Below are 22776 nucleotides of genomic sequence, written 5' to 3'. Positions count from 1 at the left end.
AGTTAAAACCAAATAGGTTCCTTTTCAAACACATTCTAAGAATATATTACTATTTTAACAGTTAGCCCTCGGGTGAATACTCTTAGCTAAAACTAAACTGGTCTCTTTATTTAACACATTTTAATACATTGTTCTTTCTAACACATTCTAAATGAGACACTGTCTGCCTGCCAGAGTGTACAGTTGCTCCATGAGAATTTGGAGAAGCTTGGAAGGGAAATGATCTTTATCTGGTCGCTTCTACTTTGACAGCTGGGATGGTGAAGCAGAAGGAGTGAAAACAGATCAGTCACAATCCAGCTCTGTGGGCAAGTCTGAGTCAGCCATGACTGCACACCCAGGGAGAAGTCAGTGGACCCATGCACTGTGATCTGTGTAAACACAGCCCAGTGCTAGGGACTGTGGGATACTCAACTGTTCGTGTGAGAAACAGGCCGGGAGCTCAGTGAGGGCAGAACTTGGGCTGTGAGTCTCTCCCTGCTCAGGACTCTCACAGGTCTTGATTCTCACTGAGTAATTGCTATTTGAGCCCCTGACCAGCCTCTGTGTGATGTACTCTTGTTTGTCTTAGGGCTTCACGTTTGGCAAAGCTGGAGAGATTCTCACCAAGCGACTCCGATACATGGTTTTCAAATCCATGCTGAGACAGGTACGGCTAGTGAGGGTTGTACCCTGGGGTGAGTACAGTGTCTCTCTTGTGCTCTTCAGACACAGAGTGTAGGTGTTCAGGTTGAAGGGTTAGGGTTAGATTGAGATCTTTGGTGGGTCATTCTCAGCACCCATTTACGTAAGATTCTGCTGCCTATTTGCCGCAGGCTGGTGTGAAGAACTAGACTATGTTGAGACAAATGTGTCTCCTGATGATTCTGCACCGGCCTTCTTATCTCAGCAGTGAGAGATGATAGAAGCAGATGTGGTCCTCTGTCCTTTGCCTTATCCCAAAGGCTGCGAAGTTTTAGAAGGAACATTCTATGCCCTTGGGTCCTCTGTAGTCTTCTACCCACTGTGTACTCAGAACATTCAGTCATGACTCTGTGTGCCAGGAGATCATTCCCATTCTTCTTGCCCAAATTCAGATTCATTCTCATGGCCCATTCCTCACAGTCAAGATTCTTTGCTGAGGCAAGACTAAAATAGTAACCCCAGTTACAGTGTTATATTAGCTGTCGTGACTTAATCTGAGTGCCTATGACATTCTGTATGCTCAGGTCCTGAACCACTGATGGTACTGTTAGCAGTCCCATTCAGCAGTCATGAAAAGGTTGTGCGTGACACCTAAACTTCCCCGTTAAAATTACTAACAGAGATGTCCAACATTTTACTTACTAAAAAGTCAGTTACATAGATTACAAAAAGGTTATAGCCTTTTATTTTTTTCCTAGCTTTTAAAACTGTTTCTTTTAAAATATATGAGGATGTGAGATCGCTTAGCCTTTAAGGTGTGTGACCTGAATTTGGACTCCAGAGCCTGTAAAGTGCAAGGACAGAACCAACTCCCACAGATTGTCCTCTCACCTTCATACATGTGCCACGGCAAGTTCATGCATCCATACACAGTCTATTACTAATACGTGTAAAGTATGAAAACGTTAGAAGTTTTACTAATAAAATTCCTTATGCTGTATGTGCATTTTGATCTAGATTTTTAAATTTTTTCCCTCCACAGTTGTTCAGACTCACACCTTGATGACTCTTCAGTTTGCTTAACGTTGCATCAGCTTCCTTGCTAGATTCAATTCTAACCAACCATACCCCAACCTAGAGACGGCTTGGATCCTTCAGGGGAAAGTCTAGAGACAGTCTTTACAGATGCCAGAGGTCCTGCATGGGAAACATTCCCCACCCACATCACAGAGGTCATCTTCAGGATAGTGGAAGAAACTGCTTAAAAGTTGAGAAGGAAAGGCTCAGGGGAACCCCAAAAATACAATAATACATTAGGTTATCTACAGGGTATAAAGCCTTTTCACTTCTGTGAGAGCAAATCAAGTGTGTTGGCCTCAGGCCCTTTGCAGGTACTATGTCTTTCTCTTCTTTGATTCTATCCTTCATTTCCCTTCCTTCATTTTGGTTTCTGCTCACATGCTGCCTTGGAAGGACTCCCTTGTGTCTTCCCTACTCTGTTAAACCACACCTTTCCAGACATCCTATCCTTCCTACCCTGTTCTTTCTCCCCATTGTGCTATTACTGTCTGATATGGTATGTGCCCAGTTCCCTATGCTTTGCAGCTCTAGAAGGAAGTCATGAAGACATCAGCAACTTTGGTGTCAGTGTTCATTGTTCAACATTTAGGAATCATGCTTTAAACAGAATTGAGATGAAGACAGAGGAAATAATCTATTTTTGTTTGTGTTTTAAGTCCCTTTCTTGTCTGAAAGCCAAAGGCAGAGGATGTGAATGCTAAACAAAAAGGTCTCCGCTACCTTCCTCTTGGAGCCAAGGTCTCATGAGTAGGACTGTAAGATAACAAAACCCCTTTTGCTGCAGGATGTGAGCTGGTTTGATGACCCTAAAAACACCACAGGAGCACTGACCACCAGACTCGCCAACGATGCAGCTCAAGTGAAAGGGGTACGTGCTTCCTTTCTGCCGCTGTCCGTATCCATTCTGTTTTAGGCTTGGCATACGACTGACTTTCTGATAGTGTGTGTTAACGGTCACCATTGCAAAGAAAATATAACTAGCTATCTGTATTAATTACTTTTCTGTTGCTGTGTTAAAACACCATGTCCAAAAGCAGATTATACAAGGGAGAGTTGGTTTGGATTTAAAGTTCCAGAGGGAATAAGAGTAAGCCATGGCAAAGAGGTGTGGCAGTAGGAACAGAAACCTGAGACATCACATCTTTCTTCAACAGCCTGCACAATACAGAGAAAGTGAGCTGGAAGTGGGAGGAGGATTTAAACTCTCAAAGTCCCCCTCTAGTGACATACTTCCTCCAGCAAGGCTGTACCTCCTATAATTCTATAAGCTCTCTGAACAGTGTCACCAGCTGGGGAACCAAGTGCCCAAATGCCTGAGGCTTTGGGGGGCATTTTCCATTCAAACCACTGCAAGTTCTTTCCCACAAATGTATCAAATTCTTTACAGCAAATTTGTTAAAGTTCGAAGGTCATCTATCATATAACATATAGATAGTTATAAATTTCCTTTTGTTTGCTATGCCAGTCATAACATGAGGAAGATAGATATGAGAAAATAGTTACTCAGGAAATGTAGTGTTCTTGGTGTACCTACCAGAATCACTGCTGTAAATGCTCAGTTAATATTTATAGTTGATGTTGGGAGGAAAAAGAATAGTGTAGTTGTTGTTTCTCTTGTAGTTGTTGTTGGGTCTTGCCTTCCTTATGTTTCAGTCTTCCTGGGAGGTGCTAATATACAATCCTCTGCTGTTTAATGAACGGGATCTGTGACAAGTAAAGATATAAACTTGACTACACACAGAACTGTGAAACTGCGGCATAATTCTTATGAGTTCCTGTTTTGTGTGCTTAAAGCAAACATATAACAAGGCCCATGATAGAGAATCAAACATATAAAACTTGACAAAATGGACACAGAATAAAGCAATTTTTTAAAACTTTCTCAGACAGACAATTGTCTTGCTCTTGTAAAGTCTACACAGGCCACACGGTCTAAAGGTAACTGGGTGGGGGTTGGAGGGAGAAGGTAGGACTAAGGGCTGCCTTGTTTACAGAAGAAACATTGGATTTTCACTGATAGGAATAGGATCTCATGGATAGGTGTTTAAAATGATTGTTATGCGGCTCTTATGTGAATTACAGCTGAGAGGAGGAAAAGTAGAGGTAGAAAATTTATTACAATAGTCTAGGCAAGGTCTCCCAAACAGGTCATCCTAAAAGCAATAAGACATAGCTGATTCTGGATATACTTTAAAGGTATAGTCCACAGAATTTGCTGATGAGATCAGATGGTGAGTTTGAGAGGTGAGATTGCTGACTAAAATGTTTGGCATATGGAAATTGAAAGAAAATAGACGAAGTTGTTCTTTAAAGAAATTGGGATCTTATTGGAGGAAGAGACTTGGGGAAGAATTTTGAGCTCTGTGTATGACTTAATTCATCAGGATGCCCACACCGGGTGAGCATCTGGGCATGTCAAAAAGCAAGGCATTTTGTGCATCTAGAATTTATCAGGTAAGTCTAATTTAGAAATACTGGCATATTTTTTTTTTCGGTGATATGGTGGCTTTTAAGAACATAAAAAGATGATCAAGAAATCTTATGTGAAGAGGGAGTCTTGAGCCGTGAGCTCTCAAAGTGGTGAGAATGAGAACAGGGAGAACTGGGGTTTGAGAAACACAAAAGTAGAGTCCTGGCAGTGAAGCTGAGAAAGTGTTCTAAGAGAACAGACAGTTGGGCATTTGCCCTGTGTACTAATGGTTGTCCCATGGGCTGTCAAGTGTGGTGGGAAAGAAAGCCCAGTGGGTGTGGTCTTCAGAGACAGAGGAAGAAAGACCACAGATGGAGACATGGTTAAAGACTTTTTGTGAAATAGAAAAGAACCAAACATCAAGGAATGTGTCATTTCTAGAACTATCTTAATGTTATTTTGTGGTCCAAAGTGAGACCTCCATATGCCTAAAACCTTACAAGCCAGGGCTGTGTCTCTGCTGTGTCAATGGGAGGTGTGCTGGGTGTTTCTGTCACTCAGCCGTTTCTGTGTAGGATTATAGATGCTGTCAACAGGAGCGTCCCTGTGAGGTAGCATCCCTCTTAGCTGATTCCTTTCACTTCCACACGAAATGTGCTTTTCACACCCCTGAACACTTTGACCTATTCCGGGTGCCCAGTTTAGAAAAGGTTAATTTTGTTGTAAGTTTGGTGATTACACCAAAGCCAACAGCTACACTGTGGTATCCGTCCTATCACCTGCAGCTCTGCTTCAGTGCACTAAAAGGTCAAAGTGTATAAAGGCTTCTGGGAGTTGTATAGCTCCCCCCCCCCCCCAGATCCCAGTCTCCTGAGTATGTCACATGGCTATTAAATAATGTAGGAAGGATGGCACTAGAACTCAGAATGGAGAAGATTGGTTATTAATCAATAGATCTGCTCACTTTTGGAGTTGGGCAAGATACAGTCAAAGGCCAGCGTGGAGTATGCACCGTAACTAAGACCAGCCAGTCTTGCTCAACTGAAAAAATATTAGGACTGGTAAAGGATGTGTGCTATTTGCAGAGAAGTTGAGTCTGGAGTCCAGAAGAGGGATGCTAAATTGTATGAGGTACCAGAGTACCTAAGTGGAGAGGTGGGCTTCACTGCATGGAGATGTGCCACACTGGCTAGATTAACTTCTGGTTTCCAGTTGTGCAGGAGTGAGAGCCACGAATCCTTCAAAATGCTACCCAAAGGCTCTGCTTACTGTAAACCATACGTCAGAACCTTCAAATCTACATTTTTCTAAGAAAATAAGTGTTTCAAATAGGCCCAGATATGTTGACACATAACTTCCTTAAATAATAGTTTCAGAGCTAGATGACCACCGTTCCCAATGTAATACAATTGTCAGACCCTTACGTTCTGATTTACTTTAGTCTGTCAGACCCTTACGTTCTGATTTGGTATTGAAAGATTATGAAAATATGAACTTGCACTTTGTGTTATTATTCTATACTTGTGAATCATGAGAAACCTTCGTTTCAGAAACCAAAAGCTTTGTCTAAGGGCATCTTTCCTTTTACTTTATAGGTGAGATTTTCATGAAAATGTGTTATTATCTTAAATATGTACTTGAACGCATTTTAGAATATTAACCATGTCTCTACTTTTCTTTTTCAGGCTACAGGGTCTAGGCTTGCTGTTATTACCCAGAACATAGCAAATCTTGGAACAGGAATCATCATATCCCTAGTCTACGGCTGGCAGTTGACACTTTTACTCCTAGCCATTGTACCCATCATTGCTATAGCAGGAGTGGTTGAGATGAAAATGTTGTCTGGACACGCACTGAAAGATAAGAAGGAACTAGAAGGTTCTGGGAAGGTGAGTTAAACTAAATGTGACTGGTCACTAAGTAGAGAGAACATTCTTTCCAGTTATGCTTTCTTATTCTCTGTTACTGTTTTCTGGCAATGCTGGTGAGTGTGTGTGCATGTGTGTGTGTTCCTGTGGATTCACATACATGTGTGTGCATGTTGGGTGGAGGTCAGAAAACACCCTAGGCAATGTTTCTCAGGTATGGTCCAGTATGTTTCTTGAGACATAGTTGCTCACTGTTTGAGATAACGATCTCTCCACCCATCCCTGTGCCTTCAGAAGCAGGATTACAGGCACATGCCACCAAGCGTAGCTGAGATGCTTTTACCTGAGTTCTAGAGGTCAAATTCAGGTCCTTGGGCTTCCAAGGCAAGTCCTTTACGGACAGAGCCATCTCTGCAGTCTATGACATTTGGGGGTTGGGGGTTGTTTCTTTGTTTGGTTGGTTTTTGGTTTTCAAGACCGTTGTAGCCTTGGCTGTCCTGGAACTCACTCTGTAAACCAGGTTGGCCTTGAACTGAGAGACCCTCCCGCCTCTGCCTCTCGAATACTGGGATTAAAGGCCTCTGCTGCCACAGCCAGGTTACTATAATGATATTTTAATAGCCACCATCTGGGCAACATTTATCCTGCTTATCTCAAGATTAAAATTTGAAGAAAAGTAGAAATACAGCTTTAGTTTCAAATACCGATACCTGCTTTTCGGGGCTTTGTTTCAGGCCCCTGTCTTCAGATTCTTCACTTCTCATCCTGCCCTCTTCTTTTCTCTTTACCTCTTGCCTCCCCTGTCTTAATAATGGTTTCTGTGCTATGGACGAAACACCCATGAACAAAGCATTTTGGGGAGGAAAGGGTTTGTGTCACTCAGTGAAGACCAGGCAGGACCCTGAGGTAGGAGCTGATTCAGAGACCATGGGGGTGGGGGGTGCTTGCTTCCTATGGTTAGCTCAGCCTGCTTTCTTGTAGAACTACCAGCCTAGATGCTGCATTGCTCACAATGGGCTGGGCAGTCCCCTGTCAATCACTAGTTAAGAGAATGCCCTACAGGCTTTCCTGCAGCTGCATCTTATGGAAGCAGTTTCTTAATTGGGACTCTCTCCTCCCTGATGACTCTAGTTTACATCAAATTGGCATAGAACTAGCCAGTACACTCTCACTACCTCCTGTTCTCCCCATTTCTTTCAAGCAAGCTTAAAGCCACCCTCTTGGATTCAGGAAACTGGGCTAGTTTATTAGGCATAATTGGGGAGATTCAAAGTGGAAAGAAATTCCAAGCCTTCTCCATTTTAGATTACATAAATCTAGTTAGTTTGGATTACTCTGGTGCCTCATACCATTTTACATCTCTGCTCCAACCCCCTGAAGCCCTGCAAACAGTGCACATTCTTTACCACCTCTCCTTTTACCCTTCAGCCCCCTCCCCATCCCCCAACCTGTGTCTTAGGGAAAAAAAGAGGACAATGTATTTATTAAAAGGCAATTTATTCCCCCTGCCATCTTAGTCTCATTATTAAGACTGCTTTCTAGGAAAATCATCCACTATGAGCAAATGTTTATGTACAAAGCAATATTTATTACAATGTTATTTGTAGTAAAAGAATGGAAGCCATTGCTAGTAATGCCTACCTGGCCACAATGTTAAGTAGACATTAAAAACTCATCATTAATGTCTATTAAATGGGTTTGAAAAGTTCTGTTGAAATTGGTTAGACAAAATGTAGAATTCAGTCTCTATTTTATTTAAGATGTGCATGTTTAGAAAAACATATAAGCTAATCTGTAAAACATGCTTGGATGTAATTATCGATTAATTCCATTACTCATTGAACATCTTTCAAACTTTATTGGGTTATCGTGAATGACAGTTACACAGAGGATAAAAATATATATCAGAATAAAAGTTACTTAAATGTCACCTCATAGAGGACAGACGTTTATGAAAGATATGGTGGCTTTAGAAAAGTGTTTCATGGCTTTGTGTTCTAGCTTCTCTTTCTGTCCAGAATGCAAGACAAAATTATTTGTTCTCTATTAAGGATCTAAAATTCAGTTCCATAACTAACCATTCTTCTTCATACAGAAGATAGCTATTGATAAGGCTAATGAATACATGAGCAATGAATTATAATAGGTTACTGCTTCTAATTGTAGAATTCTAGTTAGTTCCTGTGCTTGACAACCCCCCCTCCTCCGTTGATGGATGGTCTTTTACAGATTGCTACAGAAGCAATTGAAAACTTCCGCACTGTCGTCTCTTTGACTCGGGAGCAGAAGTTTGAAACTATGTATGCCCAGAGCTTGCAGATACCATACAGGTGAGATGCCCTGGAGAGTGGGCTATATCTCTGACAGACTTCCAAGCAGGACTTCAGTTTTCAGGATTGCTTTTTTCCAAAAGGCAGATGGTACATGAAGAAAGTATGAGAAGGAACACCAGAGATTGTCAAGAGAGACATGAAGGGATGTGAGATTAGTCAGGAGCATCTGTGACTTAAAGTCATAAATGCCGGTGACACATGGGGAGGGGAGAGGACAATTGCCAATGCCTCTGGTGACACATTAGAATAATGACCCTGCTATGTGCTGTATTTGGGGTGATGGTTCTCTGGGGAGACCTTCTCTTCTTGCTTTACCCTTGTATCCATGAGGGCTCCATGGGTAGCTAGGACATGAGCAAGACCAACCTTGAGTCCCAGCTTCTCCGCTAGGACAGGGCAAGAACTGGACCTTATTGAAGTGTTTCCAGGCACCTTTGTTGCAATCACGGCAGGCCCCCTTTTTCTGGGAGAAGTTTCCCAGTGGCAAAGGCATGAACAAGTTGGTTTGGTTAAACAGGAGTAGGAAGATCAAAGGTCTGCCCATCCCCACCTGTCCCTGCCCACACAGCCACACTGCCACACCCAAGATCCTTGTTACTTAGAAATTCCTGGAATGTTAATATTTTGTAAAGCCTCCCCTGCCTCCAGACAGGTTAGTGGTTCATCCCACAGCACATTTCTCAAGATGTCCCTTCATTGCATTGACAATATGCTGCTCATTTGGTCCCCTCATGCAAGGACATGCCTGCTCCCCTGTCACCCACATCTTGAATGTGCTGGTAGAAGTGTTGAGAGGTGTCCTACACAACACCTGTGTTGTGTGTCCCACAGTGTGAGAAAGGAAAGGACCCTTTAATTTAATTTAATTTAATTTAATTTAATTTAATTTAATGTAAAACAGGTTCCTCTCAGGTTTCCAGGCCAGTATCTCCCATCAACCCACTGTGATGTTATAATCCTATATTAAAGGTGAGGACAGCACCAAGTCTCAGAGACAAGGCAGTTTCCCAAATCCACACAGCTACACAAAAGGGGATCCAGCTGAATTCCCTTACATGGAGTCCATAGTGTGTGTCATGCATGCCTGCGTGCCTCTCTGCCAACCCATAAGCCTCTTGGATGACTGACAATGGAGTGAATTTGGATTGTCTTCTTTCCAGAAATGCTTTGAAGAAGGCTCATGTCTTTGGGATCACATTCTCCTTCACCCAGGCCATGATGTACTTTTCCTATGCTGCTTGTTTCCGGTTTGGTGCCTACTTGGTGGCACGGGAACTCATGACTTTTGAAAATGTTCTGTTGTAAGTATTGTGCTCACTTGTATAATTTAAGCCTGATGGTAAATCTAGGATGAGAATTTGTATGATGAAGTATCATAGAGCATTTGACTATTAAGAAAGTAACATTTTGCCTGTGAGTGTCCACATGGTACCTATAATACCCCACATTTTATCAGAACCTTTTCTATCACATACGTTATTTCTATGCTGGTAAAAATGAGCTAATTAAAGCCAGATTAAAGTATACTCAATAGCAGGCTTTTGGGGAAGCTGCTCTCTGGCAGACAAGTTCACTGGCCCAGTGAAGAATGCAAGCAAAATGTCTGGGTTATGTAGCAAAGAGTGTCTGGGGGAAGAAAAGCACAGACACTTGGCTGGAAAGTTCATCGTTGGGGGCAGGGTATCTTAAGTAGGGACTACGTTATGCTGGGAGAACCTGGAGGCCAGGTCTGCTTTGGTATTAAAATACATACCTCAACCACTTGTCCCTGGGGTCCAAAATCAAACATCCCAGCCTTTTGTTGATAATAGATGAATGGAGGGTGGCATAATTGTCTATGACTTCTTCCTGCTGACATTGAAGCATCATTATGGGGGTGGGGCAGAAAAGCTGGAATGCTGGCCAAGTCGGAGAAGAGTTTTGCTGCCATTTAAGCCGTGGAAACATCTGTGGATGGGAGTGTGCAGGCACAGTTGAAGCAGTCTGTGAGGCTGGGCTGAAGCACCTGTGGGGTAACTGCTTTGGAACTGTCCTGAATGCAGGTTCTAAGGAAACCGTTTCAGGCAGTATGCTGGAAAAGAGTTGTCAGGGGTAGGAGTTAAAGTTAAGGTGTTTAGGGAGAAAAACATTTTTCTTGGGTATGCATTTGAAACTTTCAGGCCTGTAGCTTTGGCATTTGGAGAAGGGAGTCACCCAGGACCAGGGCAAGAGGACTGGGTCCTACCGTCAAAGATGGAGAAGTGGGGGGAAACAGGCTGTTGACAGCACTTATGTGGAATCTGTGTGACTTGGATCCAAGTGGATTCCCTGAAGCTTCCAAGAATCTCCTTTTAAGTTTACAAAACGATAAATCCTTTAGTACTTGCATTTACCAACCTCACACACCTTCGACCTGAACCATTTCTTAAACTTTCTCCTATATCCCTTAAATAATGTTCCTATCACCAGCCAAGGGTTTGGGTTTTTTTTTTTTTTTTTTTTTTTTTTTTTTTTTTTTTTTTTTTTTTTTTTTTTTTTTTTTGTTTGTTTTCTTTTCTTTTCTTTTCTTTACAACTGCAGACTCCTCTCTAGATCTTCAAACACTGTCTTAAAAGTCCTCCTACCCTCAGCCCGTGTATAAACTCTATACCTTTTTCTAACCATTCACCATGAGACACAGGTAGTTGATCACTGGGAGCAGTCATTGTAGAATGGGTTTCTATGACAAAGTTACTTCTTTCAGTAGTTCGAGCTTCTCATAGATCTGATGATATATTGTAATGTAAAACATGGTCGATGCTTTAGTTAAAATGACAGACTTACCAATGACCTAGACAGCTACCCTACTAGGCTCCTTTGCCATTGGTGGCTTAGTGGAGGACATAGGACATAGGACAGGAGCAGTCTTCAGCTGCCATGCCCAGAAAATCTGAGAGGCCTTCCTGTGGAGGAGGGACTTGAAAGACTGACCTTGCTTTGTCTTAAGCAACGTGAGGCATTTCAGGTATCCTGTTTGTCCACAGTTCAGGCTGGGCCTTAGCAACAGGCAAGGCAATGGGGCAGTCTTTCTCTGTAACTGTTGTACCACGATCTAGGTGGAGTCCTTTCTTGTTGTGTCCCTATCTTCTTGGAGATCTTGGTAGAGTCAGTGCTAAGATCTGAGAGTCTCTGTCATCTTAAGCATCTTAAGTTTAAGCATCTTAAATGCCATGTTCAGCAAGCAGGATTTTGGAATGTTTGACTTTCTGAATGTGTGCCTAGACAGATTTAGTTCAGTGGTCTCCAGAAGTCTATGTTTTGGAATAAGGTCTTTTGTTCAGCAAGGAATAGAATAGCTCCTTTAAAAAGTTTTCTGACAGGGCAGCTAAGAGGTGGGTGTGATGTGCCAACTCCTACCAAACCTGAGATATTAAAAGTAAAGGAACACAGACACACATACACACACACACACATACACACACACACACAGAGAGAGAGACACAGATGCACAGAGACATACACACAGAGAGACAAACACAGAGACACAGACACACAGAGAGACATACACACAGAGATATACACACAGAAACACACACAAAGAGAGGAGAGAGAGAGAGAGGCCCCACAAAGTAGGAAGGTTACTCAGAAACTGAAATCCCTCTATTTCCTAAGAGCTATGTGATTTTGGTGGTGGTGGAGGCGGTTTAGTTTGGTTTCGTTTCTTTTTAAGTGTTATGTATGTCCTTGCAAGAGTTGTCCCTCCATCACTTGTGACTGCTCAGCTTAGACAAACAGTTGCTGAAGCTTTACATAAACATGGCAGGACCTACTGGAGCATAACTGACCAGCTTGCCCTGGTCTGCTGGCAGGAGAGGAAGACTGCCAGACTTTTGTCTCGGGAAGGAGGGTAAAGAAGCAGTCAGAAGTGTGCCACCGTTGTTGATCAGTGGTCCCTTTCCTTGTTTGTTTACCTGTCAGGGATCTGACCAAGTCCTAGTCTCCCAGAAGCTGGTCAAGTGACAGTGGAAGCCCTAGATTAGGATGTTCCCTCTATGTTTCTGAAAACATTGAAACTCACACTTGGATCACAGGAAGAGGAACCTGAAAGAAATCCCACTACCGATGTCACCAATGTTCAGATTGTTGGTCAAGATTATACATGAACTTTTTGAGCTTCAAGTGGTGACAATCCTGGCTAACCTTCCCTCTAGTAGTTTAATATAGTCAATGCTGTGACAGTTAACACTGCAACTTCAAGTAGATAAGCCTGGCTGTACAATGTGCTAATACACCATTTCTGCACTATTTAAGCACTGGTTTACTCTTGTGTTGAAGTTAATTCAAGATTAAAAATATTCACCTTCCAACATACATGTTTCACGGGGAGATTGTGTGATTATGCCCTGAGATCAAAGTCAGACACTGACACTGCAGGTTTCAACATCATTTTGTTTATTTTTTTTTAACTCCAAGATTTCTAAAGTCACCGACACTCAGTGAGTCCCATGTCATAGTTTAAGCATGCAGCAGCTTTTTCAAAGTGGCATCATAGCTGTGCACTAAACAACAGCAACAACAAAGTTCTCTTTTTGTGGCTTACAGGATTTCTAAGAAGTGATCTCAGCAGTACTGACTGTATGCATTACTGACTGGCACAGTTATGCTATGTAATAATCAACAACGAATCTTCACTGACATGGAACTGTAACCATTTTTTTTTTTTTTTCTGCTTGAAGTCTCTGGGTCACTTCTCCTTATTTGGGTTGGTCACAGCAAATCTCTGCCATGGTCACTGCTGTCTACAGTGAGCTATAGGCTCATTGGCCAGGGTGAAAAATACAAGCTAACAAAACATGCTGAGTCACAGGCTTGGGACCGGGACAGTCATTTCCACCACATCCTGTCCATGAGGCTGTGTCACAAGGCCACTGCGAGGTCAAAAGGTGGAAAACAAATTTGTACTGCTTACATAGAACATTTAGGCAAAGGTCACATTGTAAGAAGCTGGAGATTACAGGAGAGGTGAACAGAGGCCATTTTGGATTATCTGCCGTGTCTATGTGAAAATGTGAGGGAAGGGGGTTTGTTTTCTCTTTCCACTTTATAATTACAATTACTTCATTATTATGGAAGTGAATGCCACATTGTTAACTTTGTAGGCATCACAGACTGCACATGCCTGTCTTTGATTTTCCAGGGTGTTCTCAGCTATTGTCTTCGGTGCCATGGCAGTGGGGCAGGTCAGTTCATTCGCTCCCGACTATGCGAAAGCCAAAGTGTCAGCATCACACATCATCAGGATCATTGAGAAAGTTCCCGCGATTGACAGCTACAGCACAGAGGGATTGAAGCCTGTGAGTTTGATGTCCTCAGTGAATATCTATCCCTAACTTCTCAATGCAAAGATGAAGAGGAAATTTAATAAAATTTATGCTTTAATTATATATATGTATATGTATAGTATATGTATATGTATATTATAGTATATGTATATGTGTATATGTGTATGTGTATATGTATATGTGTATATGTATATGTGTATATGTATATGTGTATATGTATATGTATATATGTATATATATATTCAGTATTGCAATCAAGCTAAGTGTTATTTTTCTCATTGTAGAGTGTGTTGGAAGGAAATGTGAAATTTAATGGAGTCATGTTCAACTATCCCACCCGACCCAACATCCCAGTGCTTCAGGGGCTGAGCCTCGAGGTGAAGAAGGGCCAGACACTCGCCCTGGTGGGCAGCAGTGGCTGTGGGAAGAGCACAGTGGTCCAGCTGCTCGAGCGCTTCTACGACCCCATGTCGGGAACAGTGGTGAGCACACTTTTGTATTCAGAACATTTCAGGTTTTCAATCATCCAAATGGCTGGATATGTTTAACTCTTGAACATAGGCCTTTATTATTATTATTATTATTATTATTATTATTATTATTATTATTATTATTATTATTATTGAAGTAAAGCCACTGTTAAATCATGACAACCTAGGTTTCATGTCCAGTCTGTGCCAGCTGTACCAGCCAATTTATCCAGCTTCTATCTCAGCATGCTGCCCCTCTGTCCTCTGTTGCAACCAGCATTGGCCACCTGTCTCCCTTGCTATGGTGAGACTTCGGCGGATGGTATAAGAGCCAGCAAAACCCAAAGTAGCCAGAAAGATAAAGAGAGTTGGAGGAGTTTATAAGGACACAGGCTGTTTAAATAAGACAAGGACTGAGACGTCATGATACAACATATAGCAATTTGTGGCTCATTTCCACCACCCTACTCTCAGTGAAGTATTGATAGGCCAGCATTTCAGCACTGTTGACAGATGGTTAGAGAAATATATGGAGATTTAAGTGATTATGGACTATGAAGATGATGGAGGTGGAGGGTTGCGGGGGAGGAAAAACAATAGCAGGAATAGGAGAAGTTCAGAGTGGAGAGGAGGCCCAAGCATTCTCATGGCGGGATAAGACAATCCACTGACATGGAGAACGTGTTCTATTCATGGTGGAATACGTTCCATGGTACAACAAGACAACTCAACTAGGACACCCAAAGTAAGATAGACACATTAGGAGAGTGGGTAGGAAAATGGGGGATGACCTTTTGTTTGCTCAATTAAAATGGCGAGGGAGTAATCAGATTTCTATGTTCAGCAAAACTTTGACAGTCTGTCAGGAACTATCTTAGATGCCTGGGCATGAGAGAGAAATCTTGTAAGGGGTAATGAATTTAAATGATTATAATGAGAGAGAGGGATAAAAATGGAGCTAAAGAGGCAGAATTCAGAGAAGGAATGTTTATTATGTGTTATTTTTATGAGTATTGTGTTTATTGTATATTTATTTTAGTTATGAGTACCCAGGCTATATAGCAACCACAGAAGCATTAGCAATGACTCATAGCTCCAGGGACCTTGGCACTGTAGTGACAGATATGAAAGAGGACTTTCCATCTGCTATCTATAGTCCCTTCTATCTCGTCCTAACACTTATTCACTGCTACTTAGAATGATTTTTTTATTCTTTTCAAAAACAGTCATGACCTTACTCAGTCAATTCTGTTTTTTACTTTACTGCCTTAAAAAATTATTTCCTATGAGTTCTGATTTCATGTTTTAGTTTTATCACTGAAGTTTTAACACAGGACTAAATAATGTTACCACTACATTCAAAATTAATGAAATATTGGCTCTCAAACTCTGATTAAATTCTCAGTAAATATAAAGTATTTTATTTAATATATTATTAAATGTTTTTGTAAAGAGTTGTAAAGTTGGTAGTTTATGCCTATATTCTCAATATTTGAGAGGCTGAGGCAGGAGAATTCCTATGAGGTAAAGGCTAGCCTGAACTACATTTGTTGTGAGTTCAGGACCAGCCTGGGCTACAAAGTAAGACCTTATCTCAGAGTTGTAGAGGTAGTGAGAGACAAATCAGAGTAAAATACATTGAAACATACATATAAAAATATAATAATCAACTCATTATTTTATGTCAGCTAAAACATTAACCAGAAAGTCTTTTCTTTAATATCACAGTAACCCCAAGAATTTTAATAATTTTGGTAAATCTGAATGATGCTGGTCCTGAAGTTGATCTGTGAACGCTCGCTCTCAGTTTCTAGACGGCAGGGAAGTAAAGCAGCTGAACGTCCAGTGGCTCCGAGCTCAGCTGGGCATCGTGTCCCAGGAGCCCATCCTGTTCGACTGCAGCATCGCCGAGAACATCGCCTACGGAGACAACAGTCGTGTCGTGTCTCACGATGAGATTGTGAGGGCGGCCAAGGAGGCCAACATCCACCAGTTCATCGACTCTCTGCCTAATGTATGTACCTTGGGCTCAGTACTTGGCAGCCCCTTTACCTTATTTTGTGATGATTCACACCCCATTCTGGAGATGAAACTCAAGGCATTGCAAGTAATAAGCAAGTGTTCGGCCACCTAGATATACCTCTTGGCCTGTCATCAGAAACTTAAAAGTCTGTTGCCCCCAAAGCAAAGAAAATTAGCAAACAAAATATATCATACTAGAATAGAAGCATTTATCCATATTTCTTCTCCCAGTTAGGGGTTATGCTTACCTGTCACTGTGAGAAAGAATATTAGACATATTCAATTATAAAAAACAGGGATTTTGAGGACTGAATCAGTCATTTGGTTTATAAGCTTGAATATCCACCTGTTTCAGGCCTGGGGATACATCTGAGCATCTTTTCCCAAGTGAAGGGTAGACGGGCACCATCTAGTGTCTACGGAACAAGCACAGTCATTCTGTAGACCCCTCAGAGATCCACGTATCACTGTGGAATCAGGCAGACAAGAGATCTTCACCCATGCCAGAAGGAAGGCTCTGAATAGAGCCAAAGCACTAGGATGGCTACGGTATTATATGATCTGTAACTGATACACCATGTTCTTAGAGCTGAATATCAAAAATCTCCCCTGAGCTATTGTCCTATAGACTTTTCTAAATTCTTCCTGTAAGTTAGATAAGTTGAACCTCTCACCTTCTTGTGCTCCTACTTGGATCTTATGTTTTTTTATGTGTCTTATATAACTGATATAAACTCTCCCATTACCACTGTTCATTATTACAGGAACTGCTCACGATAAAATAAGACTCAAAGCAGCCAGGCAAGCATGACAGTACCAGGTGGCTCGAACGCTTCCCTAAAACCCTCATTACCTTTGGCTTTCTCACAGATAACCACTACTCTCAAGCATATCACCTGGAGGAGGCCTGTCCCCTTCTCCTCAGCGAAGGCCACCCATGAATGATTAACTCTTTTTGAGGTTCAGACATTCAAAGTACAAAACCCTAGACACTATTTACGAATAAGCGTCACTGACTTTCAGAGCCTGAATGTAAGTCACATCACCTTGGAAGTTGTTAGGAATATGAATCATCACTCTAGCTCTGGTGAAGAAGAAAAATTTGACAGAAGAGTCCAAGGCTCTGAGACTTAAGTTCCAGAGGATGACTGATGCAGACTTCAATACAGAACCACCATAACTGTGTCTCTTAAATATATCTTGTCCTCTGGTATTTGACTACCAAAAGACCCACCTCTAGACTTCAGTCTTTCTGTTACTTGGAACACTTCTGTGGTCATCAGGACTCTCATCCTCATTGTTCTAGACCAACTGTATTCTCCAAGCATCTCCTTCTGAGTGACTGAACATGGAAATTGTCCTGCTTTCCCATAGTCTGTTTCCGAGTTAACACTGTCTGTAGAGGTCCCACAAGGATCACTACTCAGCCCCTGCAGTCTGGATTGTGCACTCACTCAGAGTGGAACACAGAAGAGCTCCTGGATTCTGAGGCAGATGCAGCTTTGGGATGGCACCTATATCAAGAATCTGCCCAGAGCTTACCAGGGGCCTTCTCCACAAATAGGAACCTTGTTCTGCCACTACAGTACTAGGGCTGTCAAATACAGCAAATGAAAAGAAAATCCAGGGGTTGGAGAGAGAGTTACTTCAGTGCTTGAGGTATAACCATTAGGCTCTGAGTTCAATCCTCAGCATCCAAGCAAAGAGCAAAGTGGCATACATGCATGTAATCCCTGCTCTGGGGAGATACTTGCAGGAGGATCCCTTAGACTTCACTGAATCAGTGAGCCCTAAAAACCCTATCTGCAGAAAAATAGTGCACAGTTACCAGGTTAAACAGGCAGGTACATACACACGTGCGCTCTCCCTCCCTCTCTCTCTCTCTCTCTCTCTCTCTCTCTCTCTCTCTCTCTCTCTCTCTCTCTCTCTCTCTCACACACACACACACACTCCAAAAAATGGAGTACTCATACACAGCCTGACTTTAACAGTCAGAATGCAGGTATAAACATCAAAGCCAACATTTTAGCTGTAATCTTAACATATTAAGGCTCAAAACTGGGAAAATTTTGCTTCCTCATCGTACTTGATGCCATATTCTATGTATACCTTGTAATCTCTGTCTCACATCAGCCTGACCTGTTAATTAGCAATGGTTGCCTACTGGGGAACAGGACAGGAAGATTTTTAAATGGAATGTGAAACAAAATTTTTTGAGGACTACTTGACTTTTCAAAGCTAAATATTACAGTCCAATTCCTTAATATCTATTAAACATATGGGATTGTTGGTTCATAAAAACAAAGACTCAATTTCTATCATTCAGACGCTTTTTGACATTAAAATACTCCACAGGTTATCGACTGTAGGTTAAGGACAAGCATTTTCTTTTCTTTTCTTTTCTTTTCTTTCTTTTTTTTTTTTTTTTTTTTTTACAGATTTTAAACATTTATGCATAAAAGTATACGAATACATTTTTGTCAGTACTTAATTTTTTTAAAAGTTTGAGAGGATGCATTAAAATCTTACTAGTTACAATGAGCATAAAGTACATGTAAAAACAAGATGTAACCTGGAAATAGTCAAAGTTTTCTTGGTGTGTAAAGATTAAGCATAATGTTTTTTCATTTCCTTTCTTTTATTTTTTGGCTTTTGTTTTTTCTTGAGCTTCATATAGTCTGTGAGTTGTTTCTGGGATGTTCAGAGCTTTCTGGGGTTAGTATCTAATTATTAGTGACTACATATTATGTCTGTTTTTTTGTGACTGGGTTATCTCACTCAGGATGATATTTTCTAGATGCATCCATTTTCTTAAAAATTTCATAAAGTCATTGTTTCTGATAGCTGAGTAGTACTCCATTGTGTAAATATACCACAATTTTTGTATCCATTCTTCTACTGAAGGACATCTGGGTTCTTTCCAGCTTCTGGCTATTATAAGTAGGGCTGCTATGAACATTGTGGTGCATGTATCTGTGTTGTATGTTGGAGTGTCTCTGGGGTAAATGCCCAGAAGTGGAATAACTGGGTCTTCAGGTAGTACTATAAGAATAGGACAAGCTTTGATAATAATATACCGTTATTCAAATTTCCTGCCAATCTTGTCCTAAATGTTGTAAAACCAGAGAATGAAAGTTAACACCATTGCAATATCCCTACGCGAATAAGTGTTGGTTAATTCACACTAAAGCATATGATCTTAAGGTATCTATTTTCCAGACACAGGATAAAGCCAAGTATAGTAGCAGGTGTCTGTTATCTTAACACCTATGAGACTAAGACAGGAGCAGTTCAAGACTAGCCTGGTCTATGTAGTTAGTGTGAGATTTCCCTGAGATGTATAGTGAGACATTATTAGAGGAAAGAGAGTACCAACAAGATGGCTCCATTTGATCCCCTCAGAAAGATCTAACCATTACAAGTTGCCCTGTGACCTCCCCCAACAGATAAAACATGAAAACACATTAAAAAAAAAGTAACAGGGATATCAAATCCAGCATTTTAGAACATTTTTGTTGTTGTTTTTTTCTATGAAACCATTTTAACCTTTTAACCTAATTTAGACTGGAATTTTCTGGTTACTACATTATATATATATATATATTGAGTCTTAGAATTGATTTTTATACTTGGATTTTGACTGTTAAAATCCATGTTCTACATATGTTCCTTAGAAAATCGTATATCAAACCGTGTCTGCACGTTGCCTTCCGCTCTGTCTTCCTAACAACCAAATTCCGTCCACAGAAATACAACACCCGAGTAGGAGACAAAGGAACTCAGCTGTCGGGCGGGCAGAAGCAGCGCATCGCCATCGCCCGCGCCCTCGTCAGAAAGCCTCACATTTTACTTCTGGACGAAGCAACATCTGCTCTGGATACAGAAAGTGAAAAGGTAAGGAGAAGTTGGGTTCCTCTCCGCCTTCGTGGAGAACGCAGCTCCAGACAGCCGATTGCTGCGGATGGTGGCTCCCAGTGGAGTGTGAACATGTCTGCAGCTGGGGCTTAGGAGACCTTCCCTGGTAAGAGGCAGATCAGTCCTGTGTGTTCCACATGCTCTGCCTACAATCTGCACGCTGGCAGCCGTCTGCTCCTGCAGGGAGCATCCCTGCAGCCTGTGAGGAGCAGGAGCTGAGAGGCTGGAGTCGGAAAGGCTAAGAACTGAGCGATCTGAAAGGCAGATGGTCAAGAGATGTTTTGGTTGGCGCTCCAGCTGGGCTGGAGGCCTGCTTTAAGGATGTTGCGTGGCAAGGAACATGAGTGTTTTTAAATGGTTGGATAAATGTATTTAATACCCTTACCTTAATATTAGATTATCCCTGTCACAGAACTCATCTAAAGTCACTTTTTTTTTTCCTGATGTAGTAGACCCCTTAGTCTCTAAAGTTTATGTTCATTTATACCACTGGTTTTGTTTTTTTTTTTTACTGTTTGTTAATTTTTTATTATACAAAATAATGTACTTAAATAATTGTTTAATCATCGTGTTTTAATCACTTACTTTGCTTATATTTTCTTCCTGATTACCCTCCTCCATCCATCATTCACCAAATGATTCCTTATTTTCACACTAAGAATATGTGTATTATATATATAAGTATATAGTTATTGCCACACCTAGAAAGAAAACACAGTATTTTGTTTTTCCTACACCTCGTTGTCCTCTTTTCTTCTCCTCTTCTTCCTTTGAACCCTAACAAGCACCACAGAGTCTCCCTTCTAAGTTTATATCATACATACCTTTAAATAGAAATTTCGCATATGAGAAAGCACACAGCATTGGCCTTTCTGGGCCTGTTTTATTTCTTTTAACATATCTCCAATCCCACTTTCCTTCAAATGACAGCACTTAATTCTCCCTTATGGCGGAACAGCACATTTTCTTTATTCATTCATCTGTTCGTGTGTATCCAGCCTGGTCCCATACGGAAGCTGTGATGAATTGCACACAAACTCTTAGCTATGGTATTAAGTTGGAACCTTTAGGTCCATGCCCAGGCACAGGTATAGCTGCTTCCATTTCTGCCTTTGCTTTGGGGATCTGCCGCACTGATTTTCATAGCAGATGCCCCAGTTCTCATCCCTCCAGTAGCCTGGGGGCTCTGTCCCCTCACCCCTGCCAGCATAGGCTGACCTTTGTTCTCTTGCTGTCAGACGTTCTGGCTTCCATAAGATAGAATCCTCATAGTTTAACAACACAATTGAAGAAGAACAGAGATTTCAAATCCTGGATCTGGTTATAGACGGGATCTATAGGAGGAGGACTGTTTATATCACTAATTGGTTCAATTGCGAAACAGGTTGTCCAGGAAGCGCTGGACAAAGCCAGGGAAGGCCGCACCTGCATTGTGATCGCGCACCGCCTGTCCACCATCCAGAACGCAGACTTGATCGTGGTGATTCAGAACGGCAAGGTGAAGGAGCACGGCACCCACCAGCAGCTGCTGGCGCAGAAGGGCATCTATTTCTCGATGGTCAACATTCAGGCTGGAGCAAAGCGCTTATGAGCTGTGACCATGTAGGATGTTAAATATTTTTAATGTTTGTATTAACATGTGGCATTTAATCAAAGTCAAAAGAAAAACACTTACTAAAAGTAGCCAGCTATGTAATTCCCGTCACAGGGCAAAACATTTAGTCCATTTTAGAGTCTTCAGAGACTTTGTAATTAAAAGAAAAAAAAAGATATATCATCAAATGGACAGTAATGGTTTAAAATGCACTATAAAATTACAAAAGAGTTAAAAGCAAATGTTTGATAATATATACTTTTATTTATACTTTCTCATTTGTAACGATAACTGATTTCCTCGCTTAACAAATTATGTATGTATCAAATGTTTGTATAAAGTATATATAGAGTGAAACTGAACATTCATGGTTTTGACTTATTTTGCTCAAAATGCATGTGAAATTATATATTCTACCAAGTGGAGCATTGTATATAATTTTAGCCTTTAGAAATTAGTCTATTACAGGGTGGGCCACTGTATGGGTGAAGTCCCTGAAGATACACAGACAGGAATGCCTGAGTCCAGATCCCTAGCACCTATGTAAGCAGCAAGGTGTGGTGCGTTTGTAATGCCAGTGCGAGAGGCAGAAACACACAGGTCCTGTGGGTGCCGTGGCCAGACAGCCTAGCAAACATAGGGAGCTCAAACGCAAGAGGGAAAAGCAAATGAGGACATCATACATGTGTACTCATACAAATGCCATGCATGCAAAAGTATGTACACACACACACACACACACACACACACACACACACACACTAACAGTGGAGTAGCGAGAGAAGTGAAGGGAATTATTAGGGACTGGGACAGGTACCTGAATGAATATGATTGGAGGATATTATATACATGTATGAAAGCACTGTACTGAAACTCACTACGATGTATACTTCATATATGCTAATAAACTATTTTTAAAAGGAAGAGAAGATATCCATAATTGTAAATAAAAAGATCTTATTTACAAAGACCCTAAGGGTTCTGACAGATAATGCTTAGATATAAGTACTTCCTGTCAGTCAATCAATGGCTTTTCTAAACACCATTATGGAATATACTGAGAGAAATCAGGGAAACACGTTCATTCACACTAGTCTCAAAATAATAGAGGAAGTATTCCTAATAAAGGAGGTAAAAGACCTCTATAATGAGAACTTTGA

General features: G+C 41.2%; 1 protein-coding gene across 3 annotated transcripts in view; it reads left to right on the top strand.

The window, feature by feature from the left end:
• LOC308435447 (ATP-dependent translocase ABCB1) overlaps window positions 1–22483 on the top strand; it is a 145462-nt gene extending 122979 nt beyond the window's left edge. For all 3 annotated transcript variants that reach the window (XM_080936084.1, XM_080936082.1, XM_080936083.1), the window contains exons 21-30: window positions 572–649; window positions 2489–2572; window positions 5800–6003; window positions 8212–8312; window positions 9476–9616; window positions 13471–13627; window positions 13900–14097; window positions 15893–16099; window positions 19855–20001; window positions 21407–22483. In XM_080936084.1, coding sequence (XP_080792210.1) covers window positions 572–649; window positions 2489–2572; window positions 5800–6003; window positions 8212–8312; window positions 9476–9616; window positions 13471–13627; window positions 13900–14097; window positions 15893–16099; window positions 19855–20001; window positions 21407–21613 — 1524 coding nt within the window. In that variant the 3' untranslated portion in view covers window positions 21614–22483. The remainder of the gene's footprint in view (window positions 1–571; window positions 650–2488; window positions 2573–5799; window positions 6004–8211; window positions 8313–9475; window positions 9617–13470; window positions 13628–13899; window positions 14098–15892; window positions 16100–19854; window positions 20002–21406) is intronic.
• Window positions 22484–22776: the final 293 nt, after the last annotated feature.

Source organism: Micromys minutus, assembly GCF_963924665.1.
Source record: "Micromys minutus genome assembly, chromosome: 23".
NCBI lineage: Eukaryota > Metazoa > Chordata > Mammalia > Rodentia > Muridae > Micromys > Micromys minutus.
This window is presented reverse-complemented; position numbering and strand designations above follow the sequence as displayed.